The sequence below is a fragment of the Malaclemys terrapin genome, chromosome 20 (assembly GCF_027887155.1).
Source record: "Malaclemys terrapin pileata isolate rMalTer1 chromosome 20, rMalTer1.hap1, whole genome shotgun sequence".
Classification (NCBI taxonomy): Eukaryota; Metazoa; Chordata; order Testudines; family Emydidae; genus Malaclemys; species Malaclemys terrapin.
In genome coordinates, this window is record NC_071524.1 from 13,806,432 (window position 1) to 13,827,739 (window position 21,308).

General features: G+C 59.3%; 2 protein-coding genes across 3 annotated transcripts; one reads left to right on the top strand and one right to left on the bottom strand.

Moving 5' to 3' along the window:
• The first annotated feature begins 963 nt into the window (after positions 1-963).
• LOC128826384 (adenosine receptor A1-like) lies at positions 964-7,742 on the top strand. The gene is made up of 2 exons (XM_054009638.1): positions 964-1,035; positions 6,531-7,742. Exons 1-2 carry the CDS (start codon positions 996-998, stop codon positions 7,679-7,681), a joined length of 1,191 nt encoding a protein of 396 aa, XP_053865613.1. The 5' UTR covers positions 964-995; the 3' UTR covers positions 7,682-7,742.
• A 5,581-nt stretch (positions 7,743-13,323) lies between these two features.
• SNRPD2 (small nuclear ribonucleoprotein D2 polypeptide) lies at positions 13,324-17,029 on the bottom strand. 2 transcript variants are annotated; one of them, XM_054009660.1, is made up of 3 exons: positions 16,921-17,029; positions 15,264-15,443; positions 13,324-14,756 (listed from the first exon to the last, which is right to left on the bottom strand). In XM_054009660.1, coding segments are annotated over exons 1-3 (357 nt in total). In that variant the 5' UTR covers positions 16,923-17,029; the 3' UTR covers positions 13,324-14,581. The 2 variants fall into 2 exon arrangements, with proteins under 2 accessions (XP_053865635.1, XP_053865636.1); XM_054009661.1 differs by lacking the exon at positions 16,921-17,029 and adding an exon at positions 16,043-16,113.
• Positions 17,030-21,308: the final 4,279 nt, after the last annotated feature.

The following is a 21,308-nucleotide window of genomic DNA, read 5'->3' on the forward strand; positions in this document are numbered from 1 at the left end:
CTCAGCGGTAAGATCCCCACTTTTTCTCCTAGGGTGGAGGCACCCTTTGTGTGTGCTCTCCATCGGTTTCAATCTGGTTTTCATCAGTTTTGCCTGGTAAGTGAAGTTGAGTCTACCCAGGGAAATTGTCCTGGTTTAATTTAAGGTGTGACCTAGCTAAACCAGAGCACAAGCCAACGCAGAGGGCCTTATTTCAGTACAAGGCCCGGTCTACACTAGTTTGACCAGCCAAATCTTCCTTCTCTTGCATCCGTCCACATTTGATTTTGAGTCTTGCAGATAAAAGTGGCCCCAGCATAGCTGGGAATCAAGCCCACCCTCCTGAGCCCTGGTTCAGTTGCACGCTCAGCCGCCCTCCCCCTGGAGGGGAGTTGCCCCCTCCCCAAATTGCAGCCAGATCTCCTCAGGGTCCAGCCCCTCATGGAGGACAGCGACCCTGGGAGATGGAGAAGTGACAAAGGGGAGGAAGCGATGGTGGAAACCGTGGGGTGGTGGGGAGAATGCCCCATCGCCCCCGGTAACCCCCTGCCCCTAAAATCCATGGTTGGAGGGGGGGTTGTAGCCACACTTCCTGTGTGTCACACCTTTATTCAGGGGGTCACCTGCCCCAAGGACTTTGCTCCCCCATGTGACCCTGATGAAGAGCATCTTTGAACCCTCTTGGATGCTGCATCAGTAGGAATCAAGGGGGAGGGGTAACGGCCTTGGCCCCCCCCTGCCCTGCCCAGCAGCCTCTCTGTCTGTTTCCTTTCAGCGCCACCAACAAACATCCCCTCCCCCTTTGTCCACCCAGTTCCTTCTCCCGCTGGGGAAAGCACCTGCCTTGATAGGCCCGGCTGCTTATCAGATCCAATCCTTGCAAACACCCGGTGTGGGAGGCTGCGGAGGACCGAGCTGCGCCGGGCTCTGATGGGCTAGGGACGGCTGGCGGCTGGTGAGGCGGGGCTTGGGGACATGCCGGCCACCAGCTGACCCCACGAGAGCCCTCTGGACCGATGCCCTGCGGGAGCAGAGATGGGCATGCAGCCTCCACAGGTGAGTCCTTCGCCTTTGCCACAGCGACTCGTGGCTGTAACATAGATCCATAGAGTTTGTGGCGAGACAGGGCCAGCAGATCACCCCGGTTGGTCTCCTGTGTATCCCAGGCTATTAAATTCACCCAGCTACCCCTGTACTCAGCCCAGTAACTTGGGTTAGGCAAAAACATCCCAGGAGGCAAAACCGTGGTGGACCACAGGCAAAGTACGGGAGAGACCGGGGTTCTCCCCGATGCCCTTGCCCTGGGAGGGGACCGATGAGGAGAGATCTGCCCAGATGCCCCATGCTGCAGAGGAAATCAGAACAAACTTCCCGCTCCTTGGCTGTGATCAACAACCTGCTTGTCACTTTGCTGTCCTGCTCCGGAAACAGCCCCTCGCCTCTCCAAAGCACTCCGGCCGCAGAGCCAGATTCTGAGTCCCATTCCCGCGGGCTCTGGTGGAGTTACTCCTCTAAGTGACAAGAGGGGTGGGGGGAAGGAGCCAGGCCAAATTCACACAGCGGGGCAGGCACAGAACCCAGGAGTCCTGAGTCTCCAGCCAGTGCCTCACCCGCTAGTGTGCCAACCCCTCTTTTAAAGGGATTTTATACCGAGCTAAAGCGATTCACGCTGGCGCTGCTATTAAAAAAAATCACCCAGGAGCCGAAGCATTTGTGGACGGCATTTCAGCTCTCGGAAAAGCCGGGGGCCTATTCTGATCTGTTGCAGGGGAGTAACAACAAGACTGCCACCTCAAATGACACAAAAACATGAGTTGGGTCCTCAAAAGCCTGACGGCGTCTTAAAAAACACGATATTATTATTTTAAAATGGATTTGGGGGCTTTGCTCCACAAACACGGTGGCTGGACCCAGTCATTATTTTTACAATTGAAGCTGAGAGCCTCCGGCCGCCCCTGGATTCCAGCAGCCGGGGCTTTCAGAGAAACCCCGACTATCACAAGACTCGCGCTGACTTTGTCACAGCCGGCAACACAAAGTCAATGGGATCACGCCGGGTTTACACCGAGATTGGCAGCAGAATCTGGCTCTCTCTACAGCTCTGCTTGTCCACTAGATGGCCTCCCACCTTGTGTCCTGGTTGACACCCCTCTCCGTGATCTAGCAGGCTTTGCACAGGTGAAAATGACCGTAGAAATGGCAAGACAGCAGAGGACTGGGCCCACTAGGCACAATAAATACCGTTGCCCCTTTCTGTCCCGAGCGGCTAGCCAAAGTCCAGGGCCCTGGGGATGTTCCAGAGAGAAGTAGACACCGATGGAGTCTGGTATTTTCTTTGACGCACCCTTGTTCATTGTCCAGGAATGTACAAAGCCCTGTGGCTCTGAACACAGATGGCACCAAGACCAAAAGGAGCAGTCTCTTAGCTTACAGCCCCCCCCCCCCCGGCCGCCCCCCCTGAGCCTCTTTAGCCAACCCCAGGCCCCAGAGTTCTCTCTGTGTCTTTTTCCAGGGCCACGTGGCGCTTACGGTCTCCTGCTTGGCTTTCTTGCCTCTCCCTCTCCGTCCTTGTCTGCTCTCTGTTTCTCTGCGATCTCGCTTCACCCACCCTCACCGGGTCACAATGCCTGGTTGAACCCTCTGCCCACATGGGGCTAGTTTCTATGAGGCTTTGTTTTGGGCGTGGGCCCCTTGACTGTCTCTGACATAGAGGATTCATTCACGCATCGGTTTGCATTTAACCCATCGTGAGGTCTCACCCGGCTCATAGCAGTAATAACTCCCAGTTCTTATCCTCGCTGGATCTCAGTGTGCTTAACAAATGGGGAAACCGAGGCACAGAGCGGGGGAAGACCAAAGTCACCTGTCAGGCCAGCAGCAGAGCCAGAAATAAAAGTCACGTCTCCTGAGCCCCAGTCCAGTGCTCTATCCGCTAGGCCTAGGTAACTTCATCACAGAGGTGAAAGAAAAACAGGGAAAGCATATAGCAATGTTGAAATTTACCTGACTGGGAGGGACACCTGCTTCCTTGGGCTCCATGCTGGCCCTGTGCTGTTGATAACTAGAGGGATGCAAATTGCGGGAGCTGCCAGTCCCCTTCACTGGGCCTAAATCCACCCTCAAATGTAAAAGGCATGTCTGCTTCTGCCCCATACAATCCCAGCCTCCTTGGGCCACATGTGGCCCTGGGAAATGTTCAGAACAGAACCCCAGAGGTCTTGGATTCCAAGGGGGTGGTGGTGGTGGGGGGGGGGGGGAGGGTTAGGTGTCTTATCTGCATGGATCTGGGCCTGGGTTCTAGACTCTAAAGCCAGCAGGGCCCTTTATGATCACCCACCCTCGTCTCCTGCATATCCCAGGCCAGACCCCCGGTGCGTGGGGCCAGCAGCCAACACTCCGGGCATGGGGCTGGCAGCTGGGAGCTTCGGGCGGGGCACCCCCCCGCACTCTGTGCCTATGGCAGGGGCTGATTTGCCCCGGGCCCCGCCTAGGGACGGCCCTGGCCAGAGCAGAGCTTAGAGGGAACACTCTGAGGTCTGGTCTGCACACAAATGTTCTGTTCCTGCTTGCTTGCTGCGTGCTTAAAGCAAGTATCCGCTTGCTTAAAGATTAGGTCTGTTTGGGGGACTGGGGGCTGAGCCAAGCGGCCTGCTAGGCTAGGTTGAGAGCTGCCGACCGAGGCTGTAGCCTGCCTCCCTAACGCTTGGCACGGGGGCTGTGACATACGAGGTACAATCCAGACTAGGGAGTAGCTGGGTCACTCCTGTCCTCTAACTTGGGTGCCCTTTCAACTGCTTCGCTGCTGTATCCTCCAGCCTGGATTGCTCACAAAGAACCTCCCAGCTATGTGCGCTGCAAGCACACCCTGGCTCTTACCAGCCCTGGTTAATTTGCTGGGTGACCCCAACACACTCCCAGACCTTAGATTTTCCCGCATAAATGTCTGTCCTGTACTGCCCAGCCCTCCCCTGGACAATGCAAATTATACAAAGTCTGTTGTTGCTTAGGGTTACCATATTTCAACAATCAAAAAAGAGGACGGGAGGAGCCCCGCTCTAGCCCCGCCCCTGTCCTGCCCTAGCCCCGCCCCTGCCCCTTCCACTCCCTCCCACTTCCCACCCCCTCAGAACCCCCAACCCTCCCCCCCACTCCTTGTCCCCGTGATTGCCCCCTCCCGGGACCCCTGCCCCTAACTGCCCCCCAGGACTCCACCCCCTACCTAAGCCTTCCTGCTCCTTGTCCCCTGACTGCCCCCTCCTGAGACCTTCCCCACATCCTAACTGGCCCCCTAGGACCCTACCTCCTACCTGTCCCCTGACTGCCCCAACCCTTATCCACACCCCCACCACCTGACAGCCCCCCCCCCCAGAACTCCTGACCCATCTAAACCCCTCTGCTCCCTGTCCCCTGACTGCCCTCTCCTGGGACCCCTGCTCCTAACTGCCCTCCAGAACCCCACCCCCTACCTAAGCCTCCCTGTGCCTTGTCTCCTAACTGCCCCCTCCTGAGACCCCCCCACCTGTACCCTGACTGCCCAAAACCTTACACCCCCAACCCCCAGACAGCCCCCCCAGAACTCCCAAACACCCCCCCGCTCCTTGTCCCCTAACTGCCCCCTCCTGAGACCCCCCACCTGTACCCTGACTGCCCAAAACCTTACACCCCCAACCCCCAGACAGCCCCCCCCTGAACTCCTGACCCATCCAACCCTCCCCCTGCTCCCTGTCTCTTGACTACCCCCCCCCATCCCAGAACCTCCCTGCCGCTTCTCTGACCCCCGGCCCCCTTACTGTGCTGCAGAGCGGTGCGCTCGGCAGCGGGGGAGGGGAGCAGGGTCGGAGCTCCAGACTGCCGGAGGCCGAGGCGAACAGCCGGCCGGCCATCTGCGAATACAGGGAGGGGGAGGGAGGGAGAGAGAGGAGGGGACTGGTCTCAAGTTGCAGGGGAGAGGAGGGGGGAAGTGGAGGAAGGGCTCAGGCTGCCGGAGCCCCATGCGAGTGGCACGATCCGGCCGGCTGCTCTGTATGCCCCGCACGCTCTGCATGGGGGGAAGTCCGGACATTGACAAATTCCCCCCGGACGCTATTTTTAACTCAAAAAAGCCGGACATGTCCGGGGGAATCCGGACGAATGGTAACCCTATTGTTGCTTTAATAGAAATAATACGCACGCAACTTGCCACCCCAAATGAAGTTGCCCAGATACTTTCGTTCAAACACACGGGATTAGATCAAATAGTGAAACAACTTTCTTAACTACAGAGAGAAAGGTTTGAAGTGAGAACCAGTAATGAGGCATAAAAGCCAGAAATGGTTACAAGAAAAGTAAAGATAAAACGCAACCAATGCTTAATTTAACAAACTCTGCTAAATTGAAAGGAAAGATTTCTCACCACATGCTTTCAATAGTTTTACTGACTAAACTTCTTAGGTCAGGACCCCTTCTCCCCAGAATCCAAAGAATGCTTCTTATTGCTTCAGATGCCATGAACGCGAAGGGCAGAGAGAGGGGGGCAGGTGGTGTCTTGGGGTGTCAGTCACCCTCAAAAAACCTTTCCAGTGGAGATTCAGGAGAGACAGTGTCTATTAGGAAGGATGTTCCCTGCTGCTTTTTCCTCACTTGTTTAAGCACCCTTTGCTTCCCTTCCTGCTTGATGACTTTGTTTATTGCTTAAATGCAAACTAAGCAGAGCCCATATTCCTTTGATCAGGAAAAAGGGGTAAACACAGACGATATAAAAATTACTCAAGATAGTTAAGTTCAAAGCAGACCACAAAGAGTTACAAAAGGACCTCACAAAACTGGGTGACTGGGCAACAAAATGGCAGATGCATCGGTCAATTCAAGGTGTCTTTCGGGGCAGCCCCGGGGATCTCTGGCTTCCTTAGGATCTCTGGCCCTTTGGAGTTCAAAATATTCCTGTGGCTTTGTTTGATTTCCTTCCTTCAGCTTCCAAGCTCACAGATGGAGCTTCCTGGCACATAGCATTTCTCAGGTGCCGGAAAGGGCCATTAACCAATCATTTGTATTGCAGTAATCTTTGATGGCCCATCTGCTTTCGATAGTCCCTCTGGAAAGGAAGGCGGGGGGTGGGGTGGGGGACGATTCCTGTGGTTGGGTTCACAAGTTCAGAGCGAACCTTTTCAAAGTGATAAAGCAAAACGGGCATTCCACGTGGGATTAATGCCTTACGCTCCGACCCCTGTCTGCCTTGCACACCAGGAATCTGCCCCACCCCCTCCACTTGCCCTGTGCTTTCACCTGGGTCCTCGATAGCCACTGAACACTGGGAGGATTCCTCCCGTGTCCCTCTGATTCCAACAGAACAGGGCCAGGTCCCAGTGTCTTAGCCCTCAGGAGCAGGGGAACTGGGCATTCTTGGGGTCTCTCCCCCATATCACAGGGGCCCATCAGATCCTCCGGTCTGACCTGCAGATCACAGGCCACTGACCCCCTCCCAGCTGCCCCCTCACCAAACAGATGAGCAGACCGTAGTTCAAGCCCCTGGAGCGGGTTGGCCGTACGCTGAGCTCTGGTTTCCCTCCGTGCAGCGGTGCCGATGGAGCGTGGAGATGCGGGAGCGCTGACGGCCCAGCGAGGCGCCTGGATTAACATGGCCAGCATCCCACCTGCCACGAACGCCTTCCCCAACTTGTCCTTCCCGCCCATCCCCTCCGCACCCTGCCCGGCGTCGTCGAACGGGAGCTCACCCAGCCTGGACGTGCCCTACTTCCTGACGGAGACCGCCATGGCGGTGCTGTCCATCGCGGGCAACCTCTTCATCTGCACCGTCATCCTGCGCGACAGGAAACTGCGCGCCGTGGTGACCAACTACTTCCTGGTCTCGCTGGCGGCGGCCGACGTCCTGGTGGGGGCCGTGGCCATCCCCTGCGCCCAGATGGCGGACGCGGGGCTGCCGCGGGGCCACCCGACTCTGTGCTTGCTAATGCTTTGCACACTGCTGATCTTCACGCAGGCCTCGGTCCTCGGCCTGTTGGCCATCGCGGTGGAGCGGTACATCTCCATCCTCAAACCCTTCCAGTATCCGTCCCTCATGAGCCCCCAGAACTCACTCCTGGTCATCCTGGGTAGCTGGGTGCTGGCCACCTTCACTGGGGCGCTACCCCTCATGGGCTGGCATAAACCCTTCCCGCCCGACGGCCAGTGCACCTTCAATGCCTTCATCGAGGACAACTACGAGGTCTATTTCAACTTTGTGGCCTGCATGCTGGTGCCGCTGGCCGCCATGCTGGTCCTCTACGGCCGCATCTTCCTGGAGGCCAAGCGGCAGATCCGCAAGGTGGCCGAGCGGGAGGTGGACGTGAGCCGGCACGCCCGGCGCCGCCGCGTCCTGCACAAGGAGCTGAGGCTGGCCACCTCGCTCTTTATCGTCCTCTTCTGCTTCGCCCTCTGCTGGCTGCCCCTCCACGTCATCAACACCCTCCGGCTCGTCTGCCCCAGCTGCCCCGTCCCCAGCCCGTTGGTGCTGGCGACCATCGTCCTGTCCCACGCCAACTCCGCCATCAACCCCGTGGTGTACGTCTTCCGCATGCGCTCCTTCCGCCAGGCCTTCACGGCCGCCTTCTCCTGCGCCTGGCACTCCTTGCCCACCTCCGCCCCGGGCAAGTTCTCCGCCTCCGGTCTCACACCGTCCAATAGGCTAGAGCTGGCCAGCCGCAACAGCCCTCTGCCAGGGAAGTGACGTGGGTTGATGGCCCATGGGATTGGCCCCCCCTGGGACTCCGGGACCCTCTTTTATACCTAGAGGGTCTAGTAAGACTGTCACCGCTCCCTAGGGGGAGTATGACACCCTGCCTTGCGGCCCCCCCGGGCTAGGGACAGGGCAGATGGAAGAAGAACCCAGGAGTCCTGGCTCCCAGCCCCCTCCCTTTAACCCACTAGACCAGCGGTTCTCAAACTGTGGGTTGCGACCCTCTTTGAATGGGGTTGCTAGGGCTGGCTTAGACTTGCTGGGGCCCGGGGCCGAAGCCAAAGCTCGAGGGCTTCAGCCCTGGGCTGCAGGGTTCAGGTCGCAGGCCCCCTGCCTGGGGCTAAAGCCCTTCAGCTTCAACTTTGGCCCCCCTTCCCAGAGCAGTGGGGCTTGGGCTTTGGTCCCCCCATCCTGGGGTCGTGAAGTTATTTTTGTTGTCAGAAGTGGGTCATGGTGCAGTGAAGTTTGAGAACCCCCGCACTAGACCATGGGTGGCGGGTATAAGAGGCCTGGGGAGTGGTGGCTAAGCCTCCCCCAAAGAGGACGCGGTGCGCCTCCCTCTGGAGGCACGCCAGCCCGCCCCCTTTGGAGTGCCGCCGCTGAAAAGGCTCCCATGCTCTGCCCTGAGGCCCCGCCCCCACGGGGCCTCTTCTCCCATGGCCCGGCCACACTGCTCCTCTTCCCGCCCCTGCTCCGCCTGTTCCCCATGGCCCCGCCCATGCTGCTCCTCTTCCCGCCCCCGCTCCGCCTCTTCCCCCCGAGGTCCCGCCCTCACTCTGTCTCTTCCCCCAAGGACGCCCCAGGGCCATGCCTCTTCGCCCCATCACCCGAGGGTGGAGGGTCCTCAGGGGAGGGGGCCAAGCAGGAGCAGAACCTGCAGTGGAGCCTCAGGGGGAGGAGGCCGAGCCGGGCTGAGCCTCGGAGCAGAGCTGGGTCATGGTCCAGTTGCCAGTGCCCCCCCACCCCACTTTTAGGGAGTATCCCATGCTTATGCCCCGCCTCCCCAATGTGGGAGTCACATGCCAATCATGCACTAGACCCCACTCTCCATACAGAGCCAGGGCTAGAACCCAGGAGTCCTGGCTCCCAGCCCCCTGCTCTAACCACTAGATCCCACTCCCCTCCCAGTGCCAGTGATAGAACCCAGGAGTCCTGGCTCCCATCCCCCCTGCTCTAACCACTAGATCCCACTCCCCTCCCAGTGCCAGTGATAGAACCCAGGAGTCCTGGCTCCCAGCCCCCCCCGCTCTAACCACTGAGCCACTCCTGGAGAGAGCCACATATGTTTTGAAAAGTCCACATCCAGTAGCAACGCGCCCTGCTCCCCCCGGGTTTCTTCTTTCATTCTGGGTTTGGACAGGGTTGGTTTGACGGCCATTCCCTGAGGCGGGGGCCACCCCCACCCCACGCCCTCGGGCCAGCGCAGGAGAACCCAAGAGGGAACTGGCCCAGCCCGTGACCTCAGCCCCAGGCAGGAGAAAAGCAGCGAGGGAAGCAGCAGCAACAGGCCCGCTGGGTTTGCCTCATGATGCAGGCGAGGTCAAGGAGCCAGGGGTGGGATTTCTCCTCTCAGGGCTCCGGCTAGTTGCGGCTAGATCAGTTCAGACTTTCAGCTGTCCTTTCAATCAGCCCTGCGGGACCCTCGGCCCAGGCCGGTTCGGGCAGCGTCACCAGCCGTTCCTGGATCATCTCATTAAAGGCATCCCCCTGCTGAATTCAATGCTGTGCCATCCTTCAGGAGGGGGGGCGGGTATTGGGATGGGCATGCAGGCAGGAGTCCTGGGAATGGTTCAGAGCGGGGAAGGGGTGTGTGTGTGAATGCGCCCGTCTGTGGGGCAGTGTATTCATTTTGGTGCACCAGGGACTCCCCCCGCACCCCACCCCATAGCATGCCTGCAGTGCTGCTGTTTCCCAGCAGGGGGCGCTGTGACACCACAGCTGTATTAGGCACAGCTGACCCCAGCTGGCAGAGACCCCTGGGCCCACAGACCCCCATCCGCACAACTCGGGGGGGGGAGGGGAGGGCAGGCCGTGGGGACCCAGTTGCCTCGCATCCCAGATCTGGGTGGACACCAGAGCTCGGGGAGGGGACGGAGTGAGCTTGGTCCCAGATCCCAGCCTGGCAGCCCTATCCGTGCCAGCGCTGTGCCCCCAGCCCCTCTGGCATGGGCTCCCCACAGGTGTTGGGCTGGATCCTGCTAGGGGCAGCCTGGAGCCTTGCAGACGAGCATACAGGGTCCCGGCTTCCACCCACACCAGGCCTTGCCCCGCAGCCTCTCCTAGCGAGGGCGCTTCATGGGGCGACCCGGGCCCCCTCCTGTGGCCGTGGGAGGGGCTGGATTGTGGGGGAGAGGGCTGAGATAGATGGGCAGAGGGAGGAATGCAGTGTGGAGGGGAACACCGAGGGCTGGGGGGAAGGAAGAGATGGGGGCAGTAGAGGGGATGGGGGGAGAGCTGAAGGAAGGTGCAGCGCTGCAGTTGCAGGGGTGGGCACATTCACACACGTGCTGTCCTCCATGCGATGGGTGGTTTCCTGGGTCATGCAGCATGGCAGAGACCAAACTTGGAGGGGCTATTGGCAGCCAGCGCGGGCCAGTCTCCCCAAACCAGGCAGGGGACGTACATCCCCGACGGTGCCCAGATCACACCCGGGGCTCCCCGCTCAGACGGTTCCCCAGCTCCCAGCAGGAGTGGGCAAGGGGCACCCACGGAGCCTAGCACAACACCAGCCAGCGGCCAGGTTTGCACCTCACGGGCATGTGCGTGGGGGGCGGGGAATGGGGGGGCAGCAGGGAGGACGGGCAGCGGGGAACCCAGCCCCTCTGACAAACCCTGCAGCTCCCTGGGATTGCAGCAGGTGAGTGATCTGGGCAATGAGTTTAGCCCAGCTCGAAAACCCCCTCCCCCCTCACTCCCAGCCATTCCCCAGGCAGCACATCTGTGCAGGGGTGGAGAGCCCGGCTACCTCAAATCAGCAGGGGGCGCTCTCCCCTCGCAGTCAGTGCTGGCCCCAGCGCAGTGTTAGGGGGTGCTGTGCTCCAGGGAGTGGGGCGGGGTGCCCCTCCCTTGAATGGTGGCATTTCACTGCTAGGTGAGTCATTCCTATGTTTGCACCTGGCACACGGGCCCTGCTCTGGGACTGATGCCCCCAGGCCATCCTACCACGCAAATAACCCGCTGCCACACCCCACCCTAGAGGTGGCTGCATTGTGGTGCTGGGTGCAGGTCCATTGAGAGACATTTAGGGCCCTGGTACATCATGTTCGCTGGGGCCCCACCCCACCTCCTCCCATGTCACCCCAGTTACAGACATTTTGGCACCCCCATGCTCAGGAAGGCCGGTACAATAGGCCCTCTTTCATCTCATCAGCCCTGATTGGGCGAGGGATCCTGTATAAACAGCTCTGCACCCCCCCACCCCAGAGGTGGCCGCATCTCAGCCCACCTGGGACAATCCTGTCTGTGCTGCAGTTCCCAGGACCTAGCTCTGCCTCTCTGCCACGTGCCGGGGTGAGAGGAACCGGCTCGATACGGCGGCTCGGGTTCGGCGCAGGCGGCGGCTTGGATTTCGCCTCGTCAGGTGCTTTTCCTTCACCTCCCCCAGAGGCAGCGACAGGAGGGAAGGGGATGATTTGGCCCAGAGGAGGCGCAGCAGTGAAGGGCCGGGGTGGCTGAGCCAGCATGGCCTTATCACAATGAGATTCCGACACCGGAGCCGGGCCAGAGCTCGGGATCAATCCCTCTCCCCCTGGGATCCTGGCCAGGCCGAGCTGCCGCCTGATGGCCCTGCAACGGGGGCCGGTGACCCCCCTCCATCCATCTCGCCACTGCAGCATTGCATCCCTTCCCCGCTCTGGGTCCCCCCCACTGCTGCCTCTTGTGCCAGGATCTGGGGAGAGGCAGGCCTGAGGGGGCTGGTCTGTCCAGGCCACCAGGCAGGAATCCAGTCCCCCGTTCCCTGGGCGTTAACAGCCCAGAATCTTTCAGCGGGGCTGGGAAGTGACCCCACACCCCCAGGGGCAGGAAGGCTCCAGCTCTGACCCACCCCAGCTAGCACCGGACAAGTCCCCAAGGGTGCCACAAGCCAGGGTGCTGGCAGAAGAGTGAGCCTGGCTGTTTCCCTCCCCGGGCTGGGTCAGACCTGCCAGGCAAGGAAGTGTCGGGTACAATGTGGAGCCAGCGTCGGCCAGCACCCACCGGGTGGGGTGTGGCAGGTCTGACGTAGATAGATGCTCCCTCTGCCCCATGCCACGTTGTTGCCCCTTCCCACCAGACCAGGCCCCTCGGTACCACCTCTCCTCCTGAGCCCCTCGCCCCAGCTGAGCAGCTGTCCTGCCGAACGGCCCATCCGTCCCTTGATCAATAATTCATTCCCCCCCGGCAGTAACCGATCCGGCCCGGCGGCTGCGCGGCGGGAAAGGGGCTGTCCTGTGAGAGAGCAACACAAAGTCACTTTGAGAGCGGAGCAGAGCGCGGGGGCCCCGGGGGGGTCGGGTTTCACTGGCTGAGGAGCAGCTGGGCCCAGGGGTGAGCTCATGCTGAGATAGCGCCGAGGAAGAGATGCCCACAGATCCAGCAGCGCTGCTGGCACCGACCCACAGCGGCTCCGTGCACAAAGGAATAGCGCGGGGCTGGCTGCCTCACTCAGGGGGGCAGGGAACGGGACCTTCCCCCTCTAGCCCAGAGGTCTGAACCTCTTTCTGAGGCCCCCGAACAGGCGATAACAGCACCGCAGCCCGCCTGGGCCCAGCAAGGGTTTTCAGCACAGCTAGTAGCCCGAGAGCTGTATTCAATGGCTAGCTAATTACACCCCCTGCCTAGAACACACAAAAGGAGAATACAGGGACAAAAATAAACCCAAGCCAGGGCTTATGCCTGGCTTATTTCGGGGGGCCCTCTGAAACCTGCTTGCGGCCCAGCCCCCCAGCTGAGAACCGCTGCTCTGGTGCCGATCCTGCCCTAGGGGTGGGGAATGGGGCCTTTCCCCTCTGGGGATGCTGGCTCCGATCTGGCCCCAGGGCGGGTGGTCTGGCTGGCACTGGGGGTGGGGGGGAAGAGGGGGATTTGGACCTTTGCAGATTATTCTCCCATACAAAGCCCCCCCCCACCCCCACCCCACCGGCAGGGCCCATCAGTTGCTCCCCCAGCTGCCATGCGGTGGCCCCCGTAAAGGAATTGGGAGGTCTCCCTCCCCCCTCCGAGGGTCAGCTGTTCCCGTCCCAACAGACTCTCAGTGGCTGCCCCCTCCTCCCAACCCTCGCTGGAGCAGGGGGTGTTGACAGTGCAGGGCGAATCAGCCCAGCCTGCCGCTGCTGCTCGGTTGACAGACAGAGGCCATCAGGCCGCAGGGCCCTGGAGCCAGTGCCTGGGCCCAGCCCCGCATCCAGCCACAGCTTTGTAAAGTCCCCGCAGCCTGCCTTGCCCACGGGTCGCCCATCCTTGTGGCATCTGGCCCCCTTCGGCTCCTCACACAGAGACCAGCTCTGGGGAGGGGAAGAGCCAGAGCCGCAGGGCAGGGAAGAATGTAGCTACCCGGGCTCCTGCTGACTCTCAACCCACGGGAGAAGCCAAGATCCACCCCACGTCACCGGCCGCGCCACCTCTCCGCCCCAAAGCAGGCAAGAGACAGCAGGAGAAATCGAGCTGGTTTATTACAAAAGACCCTGATGTGACCCGTTTGCTGCAAGGAGCGGAGCTGCCCTCGAGGCTGGGGCTACAACTTACAAGACCCCACTAGCTCGGATGCCGCTGGAGGATCGGGGCCAGGGGAGCTGTCGACACCAGGGATTTCTGCACCGATGAGCTGTGGGATTGTACCAGGCATGACTTACCCCCAGCCCTGGCAGCGTCTGGAGGTTCAAAGTGAGGGGAAGAGGCTACTTGGTCCCTGTCCCGCTTTATAGCTGAGCAGAGTAGTAAGGACCGACCCTTCGTGCCCAGTGCGGATGCAGCTGAATCGCCTCGGCTAGTCCCGCTGGAACCAAGCCAAGGCTGATGCTACGCTGAAGCTGTCTACACTAGGAGTGGAGCGGTGTTTCAAACCACATTCGCTACCTCGACTTCCCTGGCGCCTCGCTCAGCTGGAGAGCGGGACCCGAACTCAAGTACAACTGCTGCGCGTCTGGGGAAGCGGAGGTTCAAGAGGGGCAGTAGTCACGCGCGCCTGGTGCCTCTCTGCGGGGCGTTTGCAGTAGGGTAGCTCTGCAGTGTGGAAATCCCCAGGGTAGCCGCCCCCCACCCAAATCAGACGACTACAGCAGACGGCTCCCCTTGAAAAGACACCTTTGAAGAGCCGTTCAGAGACAATTCTGCTGAGAGGTCCCCCCCTTCTGTTAGGCTGAGATTCCCGGTGCTTCTCTTTGTACCCAGCTCCTTTAGGAAACCTCAGTGCTCCCCATTCCTAGCAACCGAGCCCGAAAGCAGGCCCGTCGGGGAGGCCTACGAGCTAAAGAGCTGCAGCACCCAGCAGCAAGGCTACGGGTGGGCACCGAGATCCTGGGTAAATCCAGAGAAGCAGCGACAGGGCACTGGCTCCTTTCAGCTTTGGGCGGGTGGGTGACAGGCGTGGGGAGCCACCAGCCGGGGATGGACTTGCAGCAGCTGGGGTCTCCTGACCAGTTCTGCTCCCAGAAACCCCCTTCCAATCCCATGGGAAGGTGGAGGCAGCAACGGGGCGGGCGGGGTAGCTGTGCCCAGCCCTCGGCACTCTAAGGGCTAATAAGGGAGGTACAGGCGACACCTGGGGAGAGCTCAGCAGAGCTGTTTCTGAACAGGACGGTCTTCACAAGCGATGCAGCCAGCAGGCTTCATCCAGAAGGGCTGGAGGTAGGTTCCCCACTCAGCCTGGCTCTGGGTCACGCCAGGGCGAGGCTGGGGCCTTGGGACAGTTCTCTATTTGCCGGCGATGAGGGGGTTCCTCAGCACCACAATGACCGAGTCCCCCCGCAGGAACATCTTGGAGATGTAGCGATCCTTGTTGACGGGCTTGGATTTCTTCTTGCCCTTGCCGCTCTTGGGCACCTCCGTCCACATCTCCTTGACGTTCTCCAGCACCATGTTACAGTGCCTGGAGGGGGAGAGTGGGGATCAATGACTCAGGGACACAGCAGTGGAGCTGGGAGGAACCACTGATGACCTAGACCCTATGGCCGGAGAGGAAGCTGCTCATTCCAGCCTCTGACCTGGCATTCCCTCTGCTAAGCCGGTCCCGCTGAGCTCATTCTTGCTGGAATCAACTACTTAGTGCAGCAGTCGGGTTCTACCAAGGAGGTGGTGGAAAAACTGTAGGTCCTTCCACGTTCCCTCCCAGACCTGGAAATACATCCCGGCAGTCCTGCCACTCAGTGCCCCCGCCATGCCACTAACCACTCGGTCACCCTCCCACAGCAGGGAAAAGAACCCAGGAACTCTGGCTCCCAGCTCACTGGACAACATCCCACCCGCTCTGTACTGCGAAACGGGTGGGGGATCCTTCTACTCTTGCTGGGGAACGGGGCAGGCATAAACCGCAGCCCCCTGGGGTCCGGCTGTGAAGGAAGGGTATTTTAAGTGTATGGGTGGGAGGAAACCGCACCTGTCAAAGGCCTTGACACGTCCCAGCAGCTTCTTGTTGTTGCGACAGTTGATCAGCACCTGGGTGTTGTTCTTGACCGACTGGGTGAGGACGGACAGAGGCCCCGTGTTAAACTCCTCCTCCTCCCGCTTCTGCAGCTCCTCAGGGGTCATCTCGCTCTTGGGTTTGTTTAAGAGGCTCCTGCAGGCGCAGAAGGGGAAGACACGGCATTCGTGGAGCCTCTGCCACTCCCTCCTCCTCCTCCCACCCCATCTGAGGTGTCCCAGCAGGGCAAAGGGCCCATCTCTCGGGCTGCCTTGTCCCTGACACCCCACAGCGACACGGCACTACCAGCTGGGTGATTCAGTCCTCGCTTCCCCATAAGCCCCCCACCTCTAGGTACCTCTACACAGCAGTAGTGGTGTGATTCCCAGCTCGCCTGGATGTACAGGCGCTAGGGTCTGCTTGAGCTAGTGTTTGTGGTGGATTGGGCCTGCTGTCCCAGTATCTGCCGAGGGTCTCTGACAGGCTCGTTCTCGGTGCAGCTAGGCATTTCGGGCCGAGCTAGCGGGGGTATGGCTAGACGAGTGGGACTCACACTCCCAGCTGCAGCGGAGAGGTACGCTAAGGCTCGCTCTATAGCCTGTAAAGCTGCCCGGCGGGAACGTGTCCATTTCGATGACATTTCATCTCGAGCAAAACGTACCAGAGCGTTTCCATCAGGCCCAGGGCTCTATTTCAACCTGCCCGGAGCGTTTGGCGTTTTCCTTTCAAAACCCCAGCTTATAAAGGATACAAACCAAACAAAGTCCTAGTCAAACGCCTCGATTTCACGTCACCGGAAAATGTCAGAAGTTCAGTTTGGCGGCAGCTGGGAACGGGAACATTTCAAAGGGTCGCTATTTCCCGCAGCACAGAGATGCCTGGAGGGGATCCGCTCTACCGCTGCCCTGGGGTCTGCTCGGCGGGGGCCACGCTGCCCTTCGGCAGGGACCCCTCAACTCTCTCAGAGAGAGCGGGCGGCATGTGCTGAAGGGGGGGGAGATATGGGGGGGACTAGCCCCCGCCCCCAGGCTCTCTCATCTTCCAGTCAGGAGTGGGGTGAATCAAACCTCCCCTTTCTGCTGAGAGGTCCCCCCACGCTCCCTTCCCCACGTGCTACCCCCACACTCCCTTCCCCGGATCCCCAGCAGCCTCTCTTCTCAGGACGGGGCATCTCCCACCCCAGAGCCCGGGCAGGGAGCCCCCTGGGCCAATGCCCCGCTACGGAGGGGGGGATGAACGCGCGATCCCCAGGCCAGGGGGCTCCCCCCATAGACGGGGGGGGGTTAGGGGGCGGGGGGCCCAGGCGCTCCATGCCCCCGCCCGTCGCGTCCGGGGGGCGCTGGTGAACGGATGGAGGAAAACGGAGCAGACGCCATCTGCCCCCCCCCGCAGCTCTGCCCCCCTGCCCCTCCCCCCCCGCAGCTCTGCCCCCCCGCCCCTCCCCCTCAGCTCTGCCCCGCCCCCACCGCAGCTCTGCCCCCCCCGCCCCTCCCCCACCGCAGCTGCCCCCCAGCTCTGCCCCCCCGCCCCGCCCCCACCGCAGCTCTGCCCCCCCGCCCCGCCCCCACCGCAGCTCTGCCCCCCCCGCCCCTCCCCCACCGCAGCTCTGCCCCTCCCCCTCCGGCCTCCTCACATGCCGCCGCCGCTCCCGCTCTCACACACGCGCCGCCAAGAATCTCGCGCCGCTGCCGCCGCCGCTGCCGGGACTTTCCGCTTCCGGGTGACGGGGGAGGACGCGTGCGCCCTGCCCCGCCGAGGCCGCACTTCCGGCTTCCGAGCGACCGCGCGCGCCTCCGGCTACGGGGCGGCCCGAGGGACCAGAGAGCGCGGAGCGCGAAGCTGGCCGCTGCTGCCCTGAGGCTCCGCCCGGCGGCAAGCAGGAGAGGGCGGGGCCAGAGTCAATGGGGCGGGGCCAGACCCAAAGTGGGGCGGGGCCTCAGCCCATGGGCAGAACCAGGCGGTGGCCCCCTGCGGGGGCGGAGTTTTCCGCTGGGACAAAGTGACCCAGGCTGGTCCCAGCAAAGGGGGCAGGGGGAGCCCCATGACCTGGTAACACAAGAACCAGGGGTCTCCCAATGACATCAATAGGCAGCAGGTTGAAACCAAACAGAAGGAAGTATTTCTTCACCCAGCGCACAGTCAACCTGTGGAACTCACTGCCGGGGGATACCGTGAAAGCCAAAAGTATGACTGGGCTCAAAAAAGAACTCGATAAGTTCCTGAAGAATAGGTCCATCGATGGCTAATAGCCAGGATGCTCAGGGACACAACTCCGTGCTCTGGTCTGCTTCTGACTGACAGAAGCTGGGAATGGGCGGCAGGGGATGGATCACTCAATAATTGCCCTGCTCTGGTCATTCCCTCTGAAGCATCTGGCACCAGCCACTGTGGGAAGACAGGATACTGGGCTAGATGGACCTTTGGTCTGACCTAATATGGCCATTCTTGTGTAACCAGTGACTTGAAAATAAATTAAACAGTGGGAAAATTGAGTAGCCGGTGTCAGGCAATGGGTACCGCGGGGGACGATCTGAGGGGACTTGGCCGCACCTAGTGCTAACCTGCAAGGCAAAGCCAGGGCTGGCCTAGGGGAAGACTGAATAGCAGGCTATACTGATGCAAGCCATGTGGATACCAGTGCAGGATCAGGGACTGGTTAAGCCACGTGGAGCCCATGCAGGATAGGGGGCAGGATCAAGCCCCAGCGATCTAACTCCATAGCCCTGCTGTGGATAGTCCAGCCCCATAGCATTGCGGTGGGCAGATAGCCTTGGGATGGGGGACAGGATCAGGCCGTAGCAGCCCAGCCCCATAGATTTGGGATTCGGGCTGCTGTCCGTCTCATGTTTTCTGTCTCCTCCTATGGGATCCCCTGTCCCACTGTGGTGTGTCGGGGGGCAAGGACATGGGATCTCCCTGGCCTGGCAGAGCCAGGAGCTTCACGGAACACATTTAAGCTCCTAAATGTCAACAGGCAACTCTGCAAGCAGCTGCCCGGGCCTATGTTTAATCAACAGCGGCCTCTGGTTACAGCCAGCTGCCTGCCCGTCTCGCCTGGTCATCTGGCTCCCTGCGCGCCCCAAGCGGCTCCAGGGTGGTTTGGATTGGCGCCCTGGGCACTGGGCGGGTGCAGGGAGTGGGGTGGGCGCCAGGGCCAAGTGTGCTTAGATTTCCCACTCGCTTCTCCTATCCTGCCACTGCCCAGTTTGGACACGGACAAGAACCAGATAGATAGATAGATAGATGATTAGATTAGATAGATGGGGGTGTGTATGGGGATAGATAGATAGATAGATAGATGGGGGTGTGTATGGGGATAGATAGATAGATAGATAGATAGATAGATAGATAGATAGATGGGGGTGTGTATGGGGATAGATAGATAGATAGATAGATAGATAGATAGATAGATGGGGGTGTGTATGGGGATAGATAGATAGATAGATAGATAGATGGGTGTGTATGGAGATAGATTAGATTAGATTCAATATTAACAAACCTAGTAAAACTCCCTGTAAACGTCCAACTTCTCTTTCCAAGTTTCTCCTTTGTGAAAATGCCCCTTTTGTGCCCCCAAAGCCGGTGACGAGCCATGTCCTGATCCGGTGCCCGACCCTGCGAGGGTCTTGCGCCCTCGGTACCTGGCTGGGTCGAGCGTCATACGGCTCTTTGCTTGTTCGCAGTCAGCTGCTCCCACACGGCGAGGGGCCAGCCCCTCCAGTGTTGCCAATTTCCCCCGCTGTGTCCCAGCTGTTGGATTGGCGGTGATTTGCACCAGCAGCGAATTGGGCCCCAAGAGGGTTCAGGCCTGGGGAGAGCTCTCTGTTAGCTGCCCTCTGAGTCTGTCTGTCCCTCCGTACATGAGAAGGGAGAGTATGGCTGAAGATTGGGCATCAGCCCTGGCTGGATGGAGGGAGGAAGAGGCAGAGGACCAGGAAGCAGTTAGCCCCAGTTAGAGAGTTGTGAGTTCAATCCTCGAGGGGGCCACTGAGGGATCTGTGGCAAAAATCAGTACTTGGTCCTGCTAGTGAAGGCAGGGGACTGGACTCGATGACCTTTCAGGGTCCCTTCCAGTTCCATGAGATAGGTATAGCTCCATATATAGAGCTGGGTCTGATTTTTCTGATATGTCCTGCTGGAACTGGGCTGGGACCACCAAACTCTTCACGCCCAGGGGACGCCCGGCAGCCTGTCCGGTGAGAGAGATGTTCTAGGGCCGATTTTCGCTCTGAAATCCACACGTGGCCTCAGATTGTCTTGAAAATTGCTGTGTGTCACGGGGAGCCCTGGGGAAGATGACTGGTCCAAGTTGGAGGTCACTTGAGCAAAAGGTTCCCGAGATACAGCCCCCCCCCCTTAAAAAAAACCATGACAGCAAAATTGTACAATTCTCATAATGTTATTTTGCCTCGGATCCTCCCCAAACTCATCTCAGCCAGTGGGCTTGATCTCAGTGTCTCACACCCATGGCCCCTTTGGGGAAGCAATACTGAAAATATTAGGGTAAACGGGTCTCACTTGTGGCTGGAGTCTGAGATACATGGGTGGGGGCAGCAGGCTTGGGTCTGCTGGGCTCGGGGGATGGGGGTGGAGATACAATCTGTAAGCGACATTCCTGACTTTCTTCTGCCTGGAGCCATGCCCCCTCCTGGCCCCGCTTGCACATTTATAGTGGGTTATGTATACATGGTTAATAGCTAATAATAAAATAACAGCGGTTGTGAAAATCCCTCCAGTCCCTTTGTGACATGCACCTGGCAACAGGCCTGTTTGCTGAAGGCAAAAAGAGGTCAGCAAGGTAAACAGCTGCTGTGCCCCACCCCAGAGGTGGCTGCATCTCAGTGTAGGGTGAGTGATCCTTGCATAAACTGACACGCCATGCCCAGATGTGGCTGGTCTTGGCACTGGGTGAGTGATCCCTGTCTAAACAGTTGACACATCCCATCACAGAGGCAGCTGCATCTCAGCCCTAGGTGAGTGATCCCTGTCTAAACAGCTGTCGTGTCCACCCCAGATGTGGCTGCATCTCAGCGATTCCCACACGCACGGTGTGTCAAGTGCTTTGGAGTTAAACGCGCCGGTGAAACGTGAGAAATTATTATTTATTAACAAGCTCAGGATCTCACTTTGACAGGTCCCACCCGGCCTGTCATTCCATTCACAGCTCTGGCAGACAGCTCACATGCTAACGCCGCGGCTCAGGTTCCCGTCTCCTGGCGGGACCGGATATCAGAGACCCTTAAAGAGGCAGCAAAGAGCAATTAATCTTGGTAAATGGAGAGCAACCCCCCGGGGGATCATTGTTAACAAATGATTTGTCAGGTTGGTCCTGCACTGCTCAGATACTGTGAAATAATCAAGGATAATAAATAACACAATAAAAAATCACCGCTCCTAGGCCAAATCAGGAGCTCTGGTTTGTATTCAAGTTAAAGATGGGTTTATTCCCACATGGGGTAGAGGCCCCCAAGAATTAGATCCTGAATCAAGGGGAAAGGTCCTGTGTCCCATTCCCCATTCCCCTGAGCCAGCCAGTCCCACCACGCTGGGGCCAGATTGCAACCCAAAAAATAACAGTTGGGAACAAAAAACAAAAGGCCAGATTCTGAGATAGTGGAAATCAGGATAATCCCATTCACTCCAATGGTGCTACACCAATTTTCATCAACTGGGGATCTACTGATTTCAGTTGAGCTGGGTACATTTAAACCCGCTTGGGATCTGGCCCACACGGACTCCAACTGAGTGGCGGATGATTTACCCCAGCTGGGGACGCGGCTGTGTGTTTAGAACCTGACCTAAGAAAGAAGCGATGTCTTTAAAAACATTTTCATCGTCCGATGGTTTTCCCTGGACCCAGGCTGTGGCTGTGATTGCCACAAGAAAGAGAAGCGGAAAGGTTTGCTCTGGTTTTATTGTTGTAAACATTCACAAAAGGGACGTCGGTATTCAGGGGACACTGCAAAACATTTTCAGAAAGTGGTTGAAATCTTAAAAATATATATTTTAAAACACCATTTC

Bases quoted from the DNA above. Each gene is read 5' to 3' on its own strand.
- SNRPD2 (XM_054009660.1), bottom strand. The intron at 14,757-15,263 runs GTGCGGTTTCCT...CTCCCCCTCCAG, and splicing joins CGTGTCAAGGCCTTTGACAG to GCACTGTAACATGGTGCTGG.
- LOC128826384 (XM_054009638.1), top strand. From the start codon at position 996: ATGCCCTGCGGGAGCAGAGATGGGCATGCAGCCTCCACAG. The intron at 1,036-6,530 runs GTGAGTCCTTCG...CCCTCCGTGCAG, and splicing joins TGGGCATGCAGCCTCCACAG to CGGTGCCGATGGAGCGTGGA.